This window comes from Delphinapterus leucas, chromosome 3 (assembly GCF_059928025.1).
Source record: "Delphinapterus leucas isolate spDelLeu-1000000601 "Yukka" chromosome 3, BTC_Dleu_Yukka2, whole genome shotgun sequence".
NCBI lineage: Eukaryota > Metazoa > Chordata > Mammalia > Artiodactyla > Monodontidae > Delphinapterus > Delphinapterus leucas.
This window is the reverse complement of record NC_143131.1, coordinates 67,756,502-67,770,122: the sequence shown is the minus strand read 5'-3', so window position 1 is coordinate 67,770,122 and position 13,621 is coordinate 67,756,502. Positions and strand designations below refer to the sequence as shown.

Here is a 13,621-nt window from a genome sequence, read left to right as displayed (position 1 = left end):
ACCTCATGTAACTAAGGAGATTAGGTTTAATGAAATCCAAGAAAATGTATGACTCATCCACTGATATATCCCTGGAGACCCAGACTAACATGTAGCACATAGAATGTATTCAAACAATACTGTCAATGGATGGATAAATGAGTGGATAGGTGGAAGGATGGATGGATGAATAGATGGAATGATACTTAAATTTTGAGTCTTAAGAATGAACTGAAGTGGAACTGTAGAGACCAAGAGAAGGGACTGTCAAGCAGAAGGAACTGCATGTAAATAAAAGGGAATAAGAAGGTCTATGAATGCAATTGTAAATTCTTGCAGAGACTAGACACATAGAGTGAGTATGAGAAAGAAGTGGAAGCTGAGTCTGGAAAGACCCTTGATGGGAGCAGATCACTGAAACCCAGCACAGTATCTTTTTTCATAGACCAGAGTCCACAAATTTGGAATCACAGAACCCTCATTAGATAGATATATAATTTACAGCTAACAAAAACAGTGGATGTGTACTTATCCAGTTACTAGAAAGGGGGTGGGGAGAAGGGAAGGGAAGGGAAGGGGAGGAAAGGGAAGGGAAGGGATGGGAAGGGGAGGGAAGGGGAGGGGAGGGGAGGGGAGGGGAGGGGAGGGGAGGGGAGGGAAGGAAAAAAGAAATGGAGGTGGGGGAAAAACTTGGCTATCAGCCTTCTCTCTATCTTCTTTACTTTTTTCAAACTCTGTCCTCCTGAATGTTTAATAGTCTTCTTTTTTTAATATAGAAAACTTTTGAGCAGTGTTGAAGAAAGTAGAAGTTAAAAATATGCCCAGCCCCACATGTGAGCCTTTTTGCACAGTCTGAAAGTAATCTGGGAAGTTACTGAAAGCCCACTTGCTTCTTTAGCACCTGGCTCATTATTTTGTTATGACTGATTTATTTAAAACCACTGTTTTCAACCTAATAATATTTTAGCTAAAAGTGTTCAGCAATGAATAGATCAAAATTTCATCCTTTTTTTTTTTTTTTTTTTTTTTTTTTTGCGGTATGCAGGCCTCTCACTGTTGTGGCCTCTCCCGTTGCGGAGCACAGGCTCCGGACTCGCAGGCTCAACGGCCATGGTTCACGGGCCCAGCCGCTCCGCGGCATGTGGGATCCTCCCGGACCAGGGCATGAACCCGTGTCCCCTGCATCGGCAGGCGGACTCTCAACCACTGCGCCACCAGGGAAGCCCCATCCTTTATTTTAATGATTCCATAATCCCATTCCATGCCCCAGTACTTCAATTTTTATTTCAATTAGTCCTAAAAAAATTGTTACCACACTCACCTTTCTGTAGTGCATGGGCTGCTATTAAGGTAGAGCACATCCATAAGATGCTCTTTATATTTATCAACATCTTGTCCTAGAAAGAAAAGAAGAAAAACACAAAGTAAATCATAAGCATTCAGGTTTGTGGGAGGCCATACATCACATTCTATTTGTGCATTATAGGTAATAAGAGTACAAGAAGCAGCTCCTCTTGGATTGTAAAAACAGGAGGAGACTTGCAATAGGAGAAGTTGTCCCAACACTTTAAATTATTAGTTTGACTCTCACCCAATGTGGTAGTTACCAAAATAATCCCAGAACCCAAACTGGGGACATATAACAATGTGGATGTGTGGGGCAACCACAACAGGGTAGGCTGTTGGAAGAACAATATAGACCACAGCCTAAGTAACTAGTGGCTAGGAGCTGGCACAAGGAGGGAGGGGCGACCACAAAATCTATTTAGAAACAGGAAGTTGGTCATAGATGGAGCAAGAGAAGATGGGGAAGCTATTGAGAGAGATGTTGCAAGAAAGGGATTCACATCAAATGTGAGGTAGGAGGAAACCTGTTGGTGGTTCATGCACATGGTATCAGAACAGAGAGCAAGGATCTCAGCAGGCTTTTTAAAGCACAAACTCAATTTATTTTCTAGGAGGCTGAACAAACAAAATACATATATTGTAAGAAGCTGTTAATTACAGAAAAGGCCAGTGCTTGCCATGAGTTTTAAAGCAGTTCCAACTGTCTGAAGGGTAAAGAATGAAAGACAACACCCTGTACTGAGAGTCAAGAAACCCTGCCCTGGCTTTGCCATTAATTTATTGTGTGAAGACATTTAACAAATCTGGGTCTCAGCATGGTCCCTTCCAGCTCAAATATCTATGAAGCTATCATTATGAGGAGGATAACTACCATTGTTGGGGACCATCTAGAAATCAAAGAGCTAAGCTCAGAAGAACTGCAGAAGGCTATTTGATCTCCAGTTATTCCCTTCTCAGTTACCTTTAGGACTGTTCTATAACAGCCATTGTTGATTGGCTATCCTGTAGCCATTCCTCTTTCTCTTTTCTAACAAAACTCTAATTCCATTCTAGTATCTACCCTCCTTCACACAGCCATATACTTTAGTGGAACCTGGGTCAAACCCCAGCCCAAGGGGATGATCCTGATTATTCTATGTCAGTTACATTGTTCCCATTTCTTTTGCCAATGACTGGTTTTGGAATGAGTATATGATGCAATTTTGGCCAATGAGATGTGAGAGGATCTTGCGTGAAGGGGTTGCTCCTGGGAAAGGTATATTCATTTTAAGAAGAGAAAAAAGGAAGTGATGGTTGCTTTTCTTCACTGGACATTATCAAGATAGGATATACCTCGTGAAACTGTTGTATCTATCTTGCACCCATGAGTATATAAGATACCCTCTGGGATGAAGCTGAGAAAGAATCAGGAGAGGCAGGGCTGAAGTGCTCAGGCATTAGACCTACAGCCAACCATAACCTTGAACTTTCTTTATAGTAGATAATAAATTCCTTTATTATTTAAACCAATAAAATCAAGGATTTTTGTTGCTTGTCGCTGAAGGCATCCTAACTGACACATCTTTGAGTTGGTGCCCTGCATAACTGCCTTAGAAAATATCTAAATTGTGTATGATTTAGAAAACCTAGATTAAAAAGAAGTAAATGCTGTAAGAATGAATCCAAGTCCAATTTGGGCTCAAATTCAATTTCATAATTTATGACAGCTATACCTTTACTCTTGATATTCTTCCCTACCTGATTGCTTTATTTTATATATATTGAAATAAGTGTTAGAACCTTTCTTAAAAAAATTATAAAATTCTAGATATGTCCTGAAGACCATTTTTTTTTACCTAATACATTATATGTCTTATATTTTCCATCAATAGGCCATCTGACAACTCACAATGAAAAGTATACAGTTGATAATCCTAAAGTAACCTTGATAATTAAGTTTATTTATCATATAATTACTGAGATATGCTAATAGATGTTGTTACACACTAACTGGGAAATTATGTTTCTACATTTCTTTTTTATTAATAAGATACCACAGCAAGCAGGAAGTATATACCCATATCTCAATACTATAACAATATTTCAGGGAAAAATTAAGATATCAATTTCACATACCCTACAGTTTTCAACAAAATGAAATTTAAGATTGTATCATACAATGCTATTAAAGACAGTGTATTCCATGAGTACTAACTGAATCCAAATAAGAAACTTTTCTGTAATTGTGCTTACAAACAATAATTTCCTATTGTCCTTCAAGAAAAATTTTTCTTAATTTTTTTTCTTTTTTTCAGGAAACTTTTATAAGCTTAATGTTAAAAGTCTATTTCCAAAATAAAATTTAAAAAAATAATAAAAAGTCTATTTCCATTGTCAAATAGCCGTGAATTCAAGTTCCAAATCTTCTGCTTATACTCTGTGATTTTGGGTAAGTTACTAACTCTCTCATTTCCAGTAGCTATTTAATAGTGAAAAGCAGTACATTGAAAATTGATAGAAGAATGTATATAAAATATAGCTCAGTGATACACAGCATATTCAGTACTCAATATTTATTATTAAAATTTCTAATTCAAGCTTTCTACCAGTGTTCTCTGCCTGGTTTCATATCACTAGTAGGAAAAAGAAAAGTATTTAAAGCTCTTAGATTTGAAAATTATAACCTGGGTTACTACTACAGCTGTGTACAACTTCATGCTCACAGTAAATTGTCCTATAACTTATTTCTATGTGCTCTGAATCGTTATTTAGAAACATGTTTTATCTCCTGTGTAGAACAGTAGGCTTCCGGAAGGCAGAGCCGGTATCACATTCAGCTTACTAATTCCCACAATATTTCACCCACAGTGCCAGCTTCAGAGTAGACCCTTGAGGTAGGTTTGTTGACCAAATGTGTGACCAACGCCCCATTTCCTATTCAGAAATACGTTTTGAAGAGAAGTGTCAACAATCTCTTTAAACATGGATGAGTGGGCCAATTAACACCTGAAATACATTTACTATTTACTGTGACTCAGTAATATCTGATGTTTGTCAATATCTAGAGTGTTGGATCTTATGACAAAACCAGAGGGGAAGATGTAATCCTGACCAGGAATGGGTCTTCTGCATCCTGATCTCCTGTCCAAGGCAGATACTCAAAAGTCTAACTCTTTGTGCCATACTTCCTCCTCATAAAAGTGGCTTTTTTCTGAGGGAGGGGAGGAAACAGTTCTTCATCTATATAACAAGTATGCTCATCACTTGCTCAAGTAAGACTGTCCCTAAGACAAGGCTAGGGAAGGAGCCAGTGCATTAAAAGTGCAAGGGAGAGGTCAGTCATGTTTTAAACATATTTGCAAAAATATGTCTAAATAAGTTGCCAACATTTAAAAATTGGAGAGTTCACACTAAGTCCCAGATCTATGACTTCTTTTGGAAAATCAGACCTGGCAGCTCAAGGTCCATATTCTAGCTGGCCAGTCATTAGCACTAAGCAGGCAGCAGCCTCTGGCCTTGGCTCCGTGCACTCAAGCTTAGCACTGGCCCCGCTTGGCCTCTCATCCATTTCCACTCCATATAACTCAAATGCCCAAAGTTCTGACCTCAGAACTATATTTCCATTGCCTTTTCCTTAGAGTCCAGGGATGTCATTCCGTTTCTTTAATTTTTATAAGACTGTGTTCATGGTCATGGTTGTTAAAGCACACCATTTGCCTTCTTTGATTTTACTACATGAGAAACTTTCTGGAGCTTCTTTGTTTTGAGCACCACTCCGACCCCCATCTCTATTCTTCTGCTCTTCTGTGTGTGGGTCTTGTAAGCATTGTTTGTTAGTTATAACGAGTCTGTCTGCACAGAAAGACCTGGGAGATATGACAGCCAGTGCCTATATTTAGTCTTCTATTCCAGTGAAGTCAATGAGAAGAGGAAAAAGTCATTGAACGATCAAGTCACAGCTGACTGAAGCTGTTTAATTGCCTGGGAGACACAAGAGACAAGGTCAACAGGATTCCTATCCGTAAGAGATGTCTGCAGAGGGGATAACGGTCAGGCCGGCGATGGGCTGCCTCAGAGAAAGAGAGAGCCAAGGTTCTAGTAAACAGATACTTAGCATTCTCCCTTGATCTTGGGGAAGCTCCACTGAGCAAAGGGTGACTTAAGGATGCAGACACAATGGTTTGTCTTCTAGTTTTTGAATTAGTTACCCTAGACAACCAATTGTCCAGGATACCTCAGCCACAAAGTAGATGTAAGGAGCATTGTCTATCATGTTGCTACGGAGTGCTTTCTCAAAGGAGGAAACGCTGTAATGCAGAGAGAGATATCATGGTTTAAACATGAAGTGTCATGAATTTGCTTCACAGGAATAATGGCACCATGTGGATACACCGCTAACATGTGACTGGATTCCTGCACCTGGACTTGGCTAAGCTTTTTCATGTCATTGCTTCTTAGCACTGCCCTGTTCTCTGCCTGGTGAACCTGTTCCTCCTTGATCTACAACACACTGCACTCTCCACTCCCATTCTCATGCTCTATTTACATCATAGCACATCTCCCCATTGTATATGTATATTTGGGAATTGCCTTTCTCTGCCCTCCATAATATAAGCTCCAGGAATGTAGCCTTTGATGTTTTGTTCACTGCTATATCCACAATGCCCAGGACACCCAGTAAATATTTGTTGAATGAATGAATATGCCCATTTTGTACATAATTGGGTGCATATTTTACACTATTTGGTACCTTACTTTCTTCACTTAAAACACAGTTTATCTCGGAGAATATTCTGAATCAGCTAATACAGTGTGTCTGTGTCATTTTTAACAGCTGCATAGTTTTCCCCTAGATAAATGTAGCATCTTTTATTTTACCAGTTCCTGTGATGAGCCTTTAAGGTGTTTCCAAATTTTTGCTATGAAATAATGCTGCAAAGGGCATCCTTGGCCATTTGTTTAGGGTGGCATTCATACCAATGTCTATATGACAATATCTAGAAGAGGAATTGCTGGGTCAAAAGGTATATACAGTTAAAAAAATTTTTGATAGCTATTACCAAATCACTTTCTAAAAAAGATGAACCTATTTACATATATGAGAGATCCAGTTTCCCCACAACTTGACCCAACACAAGCTTTCATTAAACTATTTTTATCTTTATGGCTCTGATTGATGAAAAAATGGTGCAGAATATCATTGTTGTTTTAATTACTATTTCTTTAACTATGAATGAAATGGAGCAATTTTTAAGATGATGTTAAAACATTTATTTTTCTCTTTCTGCCAGCAGCCTGCATAAAACATTTGCCACTTTTTCTTTTTGATAGATTGTGGTTTAGTTTTTGTAAAAGGTCCTGGCATATCAAAATAGTTGTTAGTTTTTTGTCTCTCATATGTTGCTAATATTTTCCAGATGTGTTATTTGTTTTCATGTAAATAATTTAATTGTTATTGGTCAGATTCATTAATCTTTTCTAGTATGGCTTCTGGGTTTTACATTTTCCTTAGCATGGGTTTCACCTTTTCCTTAGCATGGGTTTCCTTACTCTTAGCTTATTATTTTAAAAATCTTATAATTTCCTCTAGTTATTTTTTTAAATGTCATTCCCTACATTTCATATTAGATCCATCTTAACTTTATTTCGGGATAAGAGATGAGGTAACGATTGACTTGTATTTTGAGTGAACCAATCCATTGTGCCCAATCCATTTATTGAATAATTCTTCATTTACACTGAATATCCATGTTCGTTTGAGCCTGTTTCTGGACTCTGTCTTCTGTTCAATTAAACTAGACAATTCTTTTTCTATTTAAATTGAAGTATAGTGGATTTAAAATGTTGTGTCAGTTTCAGGTGCACAGCAGTGATTCAGATGTATAGAAATAGATATACACATATATATATATTCTTCTTTCAGATTCTTTTCCATTACAGGTTATTACAAGATATTGAATATAGTTCCTTGTGCTATACAGTAGGTCCTTGTTGTTCATCTATTTTATATATTGTTGTGTATATCTGTTAATCTCAAATTCCTAATTTATCCCTTTCCCCTTTTCCCCTTTGGTGACTCTAAATTTGTTTTCTATGTCTGTGAGTCTACTTCTGTTTTGTAAATAAGTTCATTTGTATTGTTTTTTTTAGATTCCACATACAAGTGTGAAATTAGACAATTCTTAAAACAGTATGTCCCTCTCTAACACATTTTGTAGGTTTAGTAGGAAATACATGATTTGGGTAATGCTGTTATTATTAAGATCATAGAATTAGATCAATATGAGCCCCAGGAATATATCTTAACACCATTTATTTGTGGAGTTCTCATTTATCAAAGCCCTTTCACAGGTATTCACCCTTTTGATGTTTATAACTGCATATCCATTTAATAGATTTTTTACACCAAATGTCTAAAAGTTGTGTCTAACCTGGTTTTCTCAACTAGGAAATGCAACTCAACCTTTCTGATTCTAAGCCCTTTCTGATTCTAGTGCTCCTTCCACTACACCACAGGTAATACCAGCTCAGTAATTTAATAATAAAAACATTATAACATATATTATATATGTGTTTATCATAAACTATGTAATCTCATGTTTATAGACATAAACACCTCTTAAAATTCTTAAGAAGAATGAGGTAGGATGTACACAGAAAAAGGAAGGATGTATACAGAGAAAAAGGTAAACTTAAATGTAGATCTGCATTTACACACTTTTAAAGATGATAGATCTATCCAGAGGCATTTCAGGGAAACACAACAAACAAGCAACATTAGATAAAGATGCTTTGCACTGACCACTGAAATAGAACCACCCCTGGCACATTCAGTGATAAGAACATGGCAGCCAAATACCCTGGAGAACATATACATAATATAAATGTATAAATGTATATATAAGTAATTAACCACATTTAGGCTACCAGAGGAAACTGGCAAACGTTCACTAACTGAAGTGGAGCTTGGCCAAGACATTTATCTCTACTTCTCCTTGTTCTGATTCCAAATCAGAGAGAGTACGGGCCTTGTGTTTTCTGGTAAAGTACAGACCTATGCAACAATCAGCATGTTTTCTCGTACCAGAGCCAGTAACCCCCAACAATGAGTATTTGTGAGTCCTAACTGGTTTCTCTAGGTGGGTGGTGGAATAATAGCCTACTACAGTCATTCATTCTCTTCCTCAAAAGAACCATGGGTCTGGAGAAGTTCTGTTCAGTCACAGGGCAATATCCCATTTTAAATACAGTATCTAGTGATGTTTGTCCATGAATAAAGTCAATAAAAATGTTTGAATCCCACTAGGCAAAAAGAGCTTAGTTATATGGCTGTTGGGTGACAGTGTTGGTTGATCTTTGTGCTCTCAAAGGCTCTGATGTTCAATTACTGACCAATCATTAACCACAAAGTATTTAAGAGTAATAATGTGAAGAAAGAAAGAACAATGACTATATCTTTAACATTAATCATATTCAGCCTTAAATTAACTTTTTAGGTCCTTTCCAAACAATTTACAAGGGTGCAGATATAGGTATCTTAGGATAGCACAGGTATTTCCTTCCAGTTTGTAGGCACAGGGAAAAAGAAGAAACCTATGTTTGTAAACATATATAAATCTAGGGGGATTCTTTTCAAACTTTAAATTTGAATTAAAGTTAAATCTTTTTAAACTTGAAATTAAAAGCAGGAAATACAATTTAGGGCTAACTTTATATATATATATATATTTTATCTACTAAGGAAAACAAAGCGAAACTTTGAATTCTTACACAAATCTTTAGCAAATTTCTTGAATCTCCTCCCTCTTCCCACCACCCACAAGATGAAGGACTGTGGACTTCCTGCTGGAGCAAGTAATTGCTCAGCCACTTTGGAATCCGTGGAACCCTTTGCAGTTTAGTTGGGACAGGCACATACAATTGTAAAATCTTCCTTTTTTCACATAGAACTCAGAACCTGAAGTCAGCCTCCGAGACCTTCTGCTTGATATGCCCTCACATCCCAGGTTACATACTCCCCAAACTGGCACAGATTTTATCTCAGAAAACTAGTTGTTGCTTCCATTGACGCCTTCCTATTTTTATATTAGACTCAAAACATCCCATTTTAGGTCTTTAGAGGAATATTTTCACTGTAGGGTTGGCACAATTGCCAAGCAGTGTTTAAAAGAATTTAGGTCACAGCTTTTAGGAGTCAAAAAGGAAGGGAAAGGGGATCAATTAGATGTCAGAATTGGAGATGGAATAGATCATTAAAACTCTGTTCTTCCAAGATAAAGCGAAGAAGTAGGAGAGTCTAAAATGTAGCACTAAGTGGCGGCATCAACTCTGGGCCGCATTCCCCCAAGTCACTAGCTCAGTCATTTCATAAATATGAGCTGAGCTCCCACTATGGGCCGGGCCCGAGCTAAAGCTCCTCATGCAAAGGGACCAGAGTTACACTCACAGCCCCTAAGGTTTGCGCTCATGGAATCTATCAGTCCTTTCAATGGCAATTGTTTGCCATGCTAGACGAACTCTTTAGGACGTATGGAAGGTGATTATCCTGTAATTGACTAAAAGTGATCTTTAAAGTCAATATATGGATCACAGGATAAACTCGTCTCATATTTCTGCCAAAAATGTTTGCTTGGAGTAAATCTTTACTTCTTTTCTGTCGCAAGGGGAAAACTCCTCCTACCACTCCCAAGAAGCAAGGCAAAAAAAATTCAGATGGTTTTTTATTTAATAAGAGTGTTTAGCGCCGTCAGGATAGAAGTCTGGTCGGCTCCAGCAGCCTCCCGGAGCCTAAGCGCTGGGTGCGCCGCCGCTCCGCTCTCCCCGCCCCGCCCCTGTCCCGCGGAAGGACTAAAGCCACGCCCCCACTGGCCTCTGGGCGGGGACCCAGGCGGCGCCCCGCCAGCCTCTGCGCAGAGCGACTGCCGGTCCCGTAGTGCAGCTGTCTCCGAGCCCAAGAAGTCACACCCGTCTCGGGCCGGGAGCTGAAGCCCCAGCCCACGTGGCGGCGGCTGATGAGCCCCGGCGCTGCGGGAAGCGCCCGGTGCGGTTCTTCTCTTCGCGCGGGCTGAGGAGTGGAGAGATGCCCCCCGCCCCAGCCTCTCTAAGGGGCTAGTTCCTCCGCCTTCCCTCCCAGCACGCCGCTTCAGTAGGGTTTGTTATCGCTTTGGGGATTTAAACAATGGCTTAAAAGGAGACGCGAAATTTAGTCCAAAACCTTGAAAGGAACCCGGCCGGTCCGCTCCCGGCTGTTTGCATGTGCCCCGTCTCTGTTCCTTTCTTCTTCCCTTTCTCTCCACCGTCCCTTTCCTTCCCTTTTCTCCTTTTTCCTCGCGGCGCCCTCCTCCCAAATTTCCACGTTCGGCGAGTGTTGTGAAATTGAGGAAATTTAAATGTTGGATTAGGGTCCCTTCTTAGGCAATGGTCTGGGGCGGGGCCCTAGCTTTGGGTTCGAGTGGTCGTGGGCCTTAATAAAATTTCCAAAAGTAAGGCATTCTGTATGATCTTTCTTAAAGTGACGTCCAAGATTGAGCGCCAAGCCCTCCGAGACCTGGATCCTCCCTTGGCCACGTGCGTTAGTCCACCAAACTGCAGGCTTGGCCCAGAGTGCCGCGCATGTCCCAGCTGACTCGGGAGAAGGCGCTTCGGCCCTTAAAGACAAGTCTCCTTCCTGGGCCCTCCAAACCCCTAGATTTACGTCGCAGATTCCGAAGTAGAACACTAACAACTGAAGGGGAAGCTAGGGTGCTCCATCCTTGAATACATGGCTGTGAAAGCGGCTCATTTGGTTTGGGGTGGCGGGGCGCTCGTTGTCCTCCACATGTGCTGCATTTCTCCATCAGGGGGCGCCCACACCCACCAAGAAACTCCCTATTCCTAGACATCTGGGTTCTGCAAGCTCGAAGCACAGCAAGTGGGGGTAGATCCGAAGGAGCGCACCGCCTCCCTCGCTCCTCCCTCCTTGCCAGCCTCCGCGGACAGAGGAGGCAGGGATTTCACACTAGCCATTCATTTGTCAGCCGTGGGGGGAGGGGACGCAGAAGCGAAAGAGACCAAGCAGAGGCTGGAAGAGGGGAAGAGAGGCAGAGAAGATGGAGACAGAGAGGGAGAGACAAAGATGAGGAACGGACACAGATAGCGAGACTGTCCTTCCGCCTGTGGGTGTGCGCACCGCGGGACAGCTCTCCAGGCGCCGCGTAGATTTCTCCTCCCTCCCGTAGCATCTCCTGGGGACTTGCAGGACTTGCTACGGCGCAGCTGGATCCGAGAGCAAATAGTTTAAGCTATGACACTAGTTTTCTACCTCGCTCTCCGCTGCCTAACCCACTGACTGCTCCACGCCCAGTGACACAGACAGTGAGCCTGGACAACCCTGATGCCCCCCAGCCCTCACGCACCAGGGATGTAGACCGGCGGCGCCCACGCCTCCGCAGGGAGGTGGGGCGCTCCAGCCGAGGGCGTCCCCCGGAGCTGCCGCCACTCGCTCTCCGCCGCCGCAAGACCCGCCAGTAAAGTTGCTCAACTAGGGCCGCGGGCTGGGAGGGGGTGGGGAAATGGAAGGAAAAGGAGGACTGCAGTAGTCCGGGCGAGAGGGCTGGTCCTAGAGGCCCCAGATTCGGGTCCCCGCGCCACCTTTGTCTGAAGAGCGATCTGAGCGCTGGTTTGCTCGTTGAGACCAGAGCAAAAGCCTCCACTTCGCTCCTCAGGGTGAGATAAAATTCTTGCACATCCCTACTGGTTCGGGGCAAGCTTTTCCCGCCCTGGCGCCTCGCAGACCTCCGCGTCGCTCCAAACACCCCACCCCCATCCCCTGCTCCCTCCCGGCCGGCTCCGGCGCACCGCGCGTAGGACAAAAGAACCCAGGGGCACCGGAGAGAGCCTTGACAGCCCCCGCGTCGCCGAAGAGACGCGAACCGGGGGCCCTGCACCTCCCCGACCGGACCTCCTCCCAGACCGCCCGCGGGCTGAGGGGGTCATGTCCGCGCAGGTCCCGGATCGCCCTGTCAGAAGCTGCTTGGGAACAGCTTTCCAGGAACGCCGGGCACTGACCACACATCAGGGGCCGGGAGCCAGGTGGCCTGCACCAAGGCGGCTTCGGGGACTTGTATGTGGGCAAGTCTCGGTGGTCCCCATTCAAACTTTTGCCTCGAGCAGGTTAAAAAAAAAAAAAAAAAAGGATCAAGGTGCCAAGGGTCCCTCCTCTCCAGCTCAAGACCCCACGACGTTTCTAGGGGTTCTCTGCATTCCCTTCCCTCCCTTCCCCCAATTCCATTTGTCCTTCTACTCCCACCCCACCCCGGGCTTCTTTTGTCTGGATCTTTTTCAGCACCAAGGTCCCCCTGTATTCTTCTCTCCAAACATCCTTCTGAAAGTTACCTGCATTTTTTACAGTGCACATAATTTCTCAGAGCTAGTTCTCTTAGCTTTAATTAAAGCCTTCTACCAATTACAACGTACTTTTTTTTTCTAAACTCGATTTTTTTTTCCTATAAGTTTTTCTTTTTCTTTTCTTTTCTTTTTTTTTTTTTAAGGGGGAACAAAAGAAACGTGATTACCTTGAAAGGCGGCTTTACTGCAGTTGAGGGGAAAAATTCACCTCAGCGCTGCGCGAATGGGCTCGGCGTTGCCGGGGCGGGTCACATAGGAAGCGCGGTGGCCTGGGGAAGGGTGCGGGATGGTGCTGGAGGATGCGGGAGGATGCGGGGCTGACCGCAGAGCCCGGTCCCAGCGCCTGTCCACAGCACCTAATGTTCGCGGCTGTTGCGCCCGCCCGCCTGGAGTTCCTCCCCAGAAAGGCTCGGGGCAGCTCGCCTGCAAGTTCAAATGCGGGTTGTGACACCCATCATCATTATATCACAGTACCGTCAGCACCGAGGAGGAGACTCAGCGAGGAGGAGGAGGAGGAAGAGGAGGAGGGTTCATTCACAGGCTCCTCGAGCGCTCCGCAGCTTCAGCCACTCCTAAAAGCCCAGGCTTGGAAAGCAGGCAAAGGAGCGGAAAGGCAGCTCCCCGCGCTTGCGGTAGGGACCGCCTGCCTCCCTCCCCAGGCACTCCCACCTCTCGGCGTTTCTTCCTGACAAGAAGTACCAATCGGCTTGGGGACAGCAGCGCTCCCCATTCAGCGACTCACTAAGTAACATCGCGCTGTGCGCAAGGAAACCACTGCCTTCCCACCCCTCCCCACCCCCGCTTCCCCGCCCCCCGTGCTGCTAGTTCTGGGTTAGGGGAAAGGAGCCCCCAGGCTCCTGCGGGGCAGGCCAGCACTAGACAATTGAGTACCGTCAGTGCTTCTTGGGAGCAAATGAAACTCTGTAAAATC

At 43.2% G+C, this 13,621-nt stretch overlaps 1 protein-coding gene across 2 annotated transcripts in view; it reads right to left on the bottom strand.

Annotated features, from left to right (window-relative positions):
* The window catches only part of VCAN (versican), a 113,943-nt gene extending 100,742 nt beyond the window's left edge, over nt 1-13,201 (bottom strand). Inside the window, exons 1-2 of one of the 2 annotated variants that reach the window (XM_022593304.3) lie at nt 12,858-13,201; nt 1,301-1,376 (exon numbers count right to left, since the gene is read on the bottom strand). In XM_022593304.3, coding sequence (XP_022449012.2) covers nt 1,301-1,370 — 70 coding nt within the window. In that variant the 5' untranslated portion in view covers nt 1,371-1,376; nt 12,858-13,201. The remainder of the gene's footprint in view (nt 1-1,300; nt 1,377-12,857) is intronic. The other variant, XM_022593313.3, reaches the window with a different exon arrangement.
* Nucleotides 13,202-13,621: the final 420 nt, after the last annotated feature.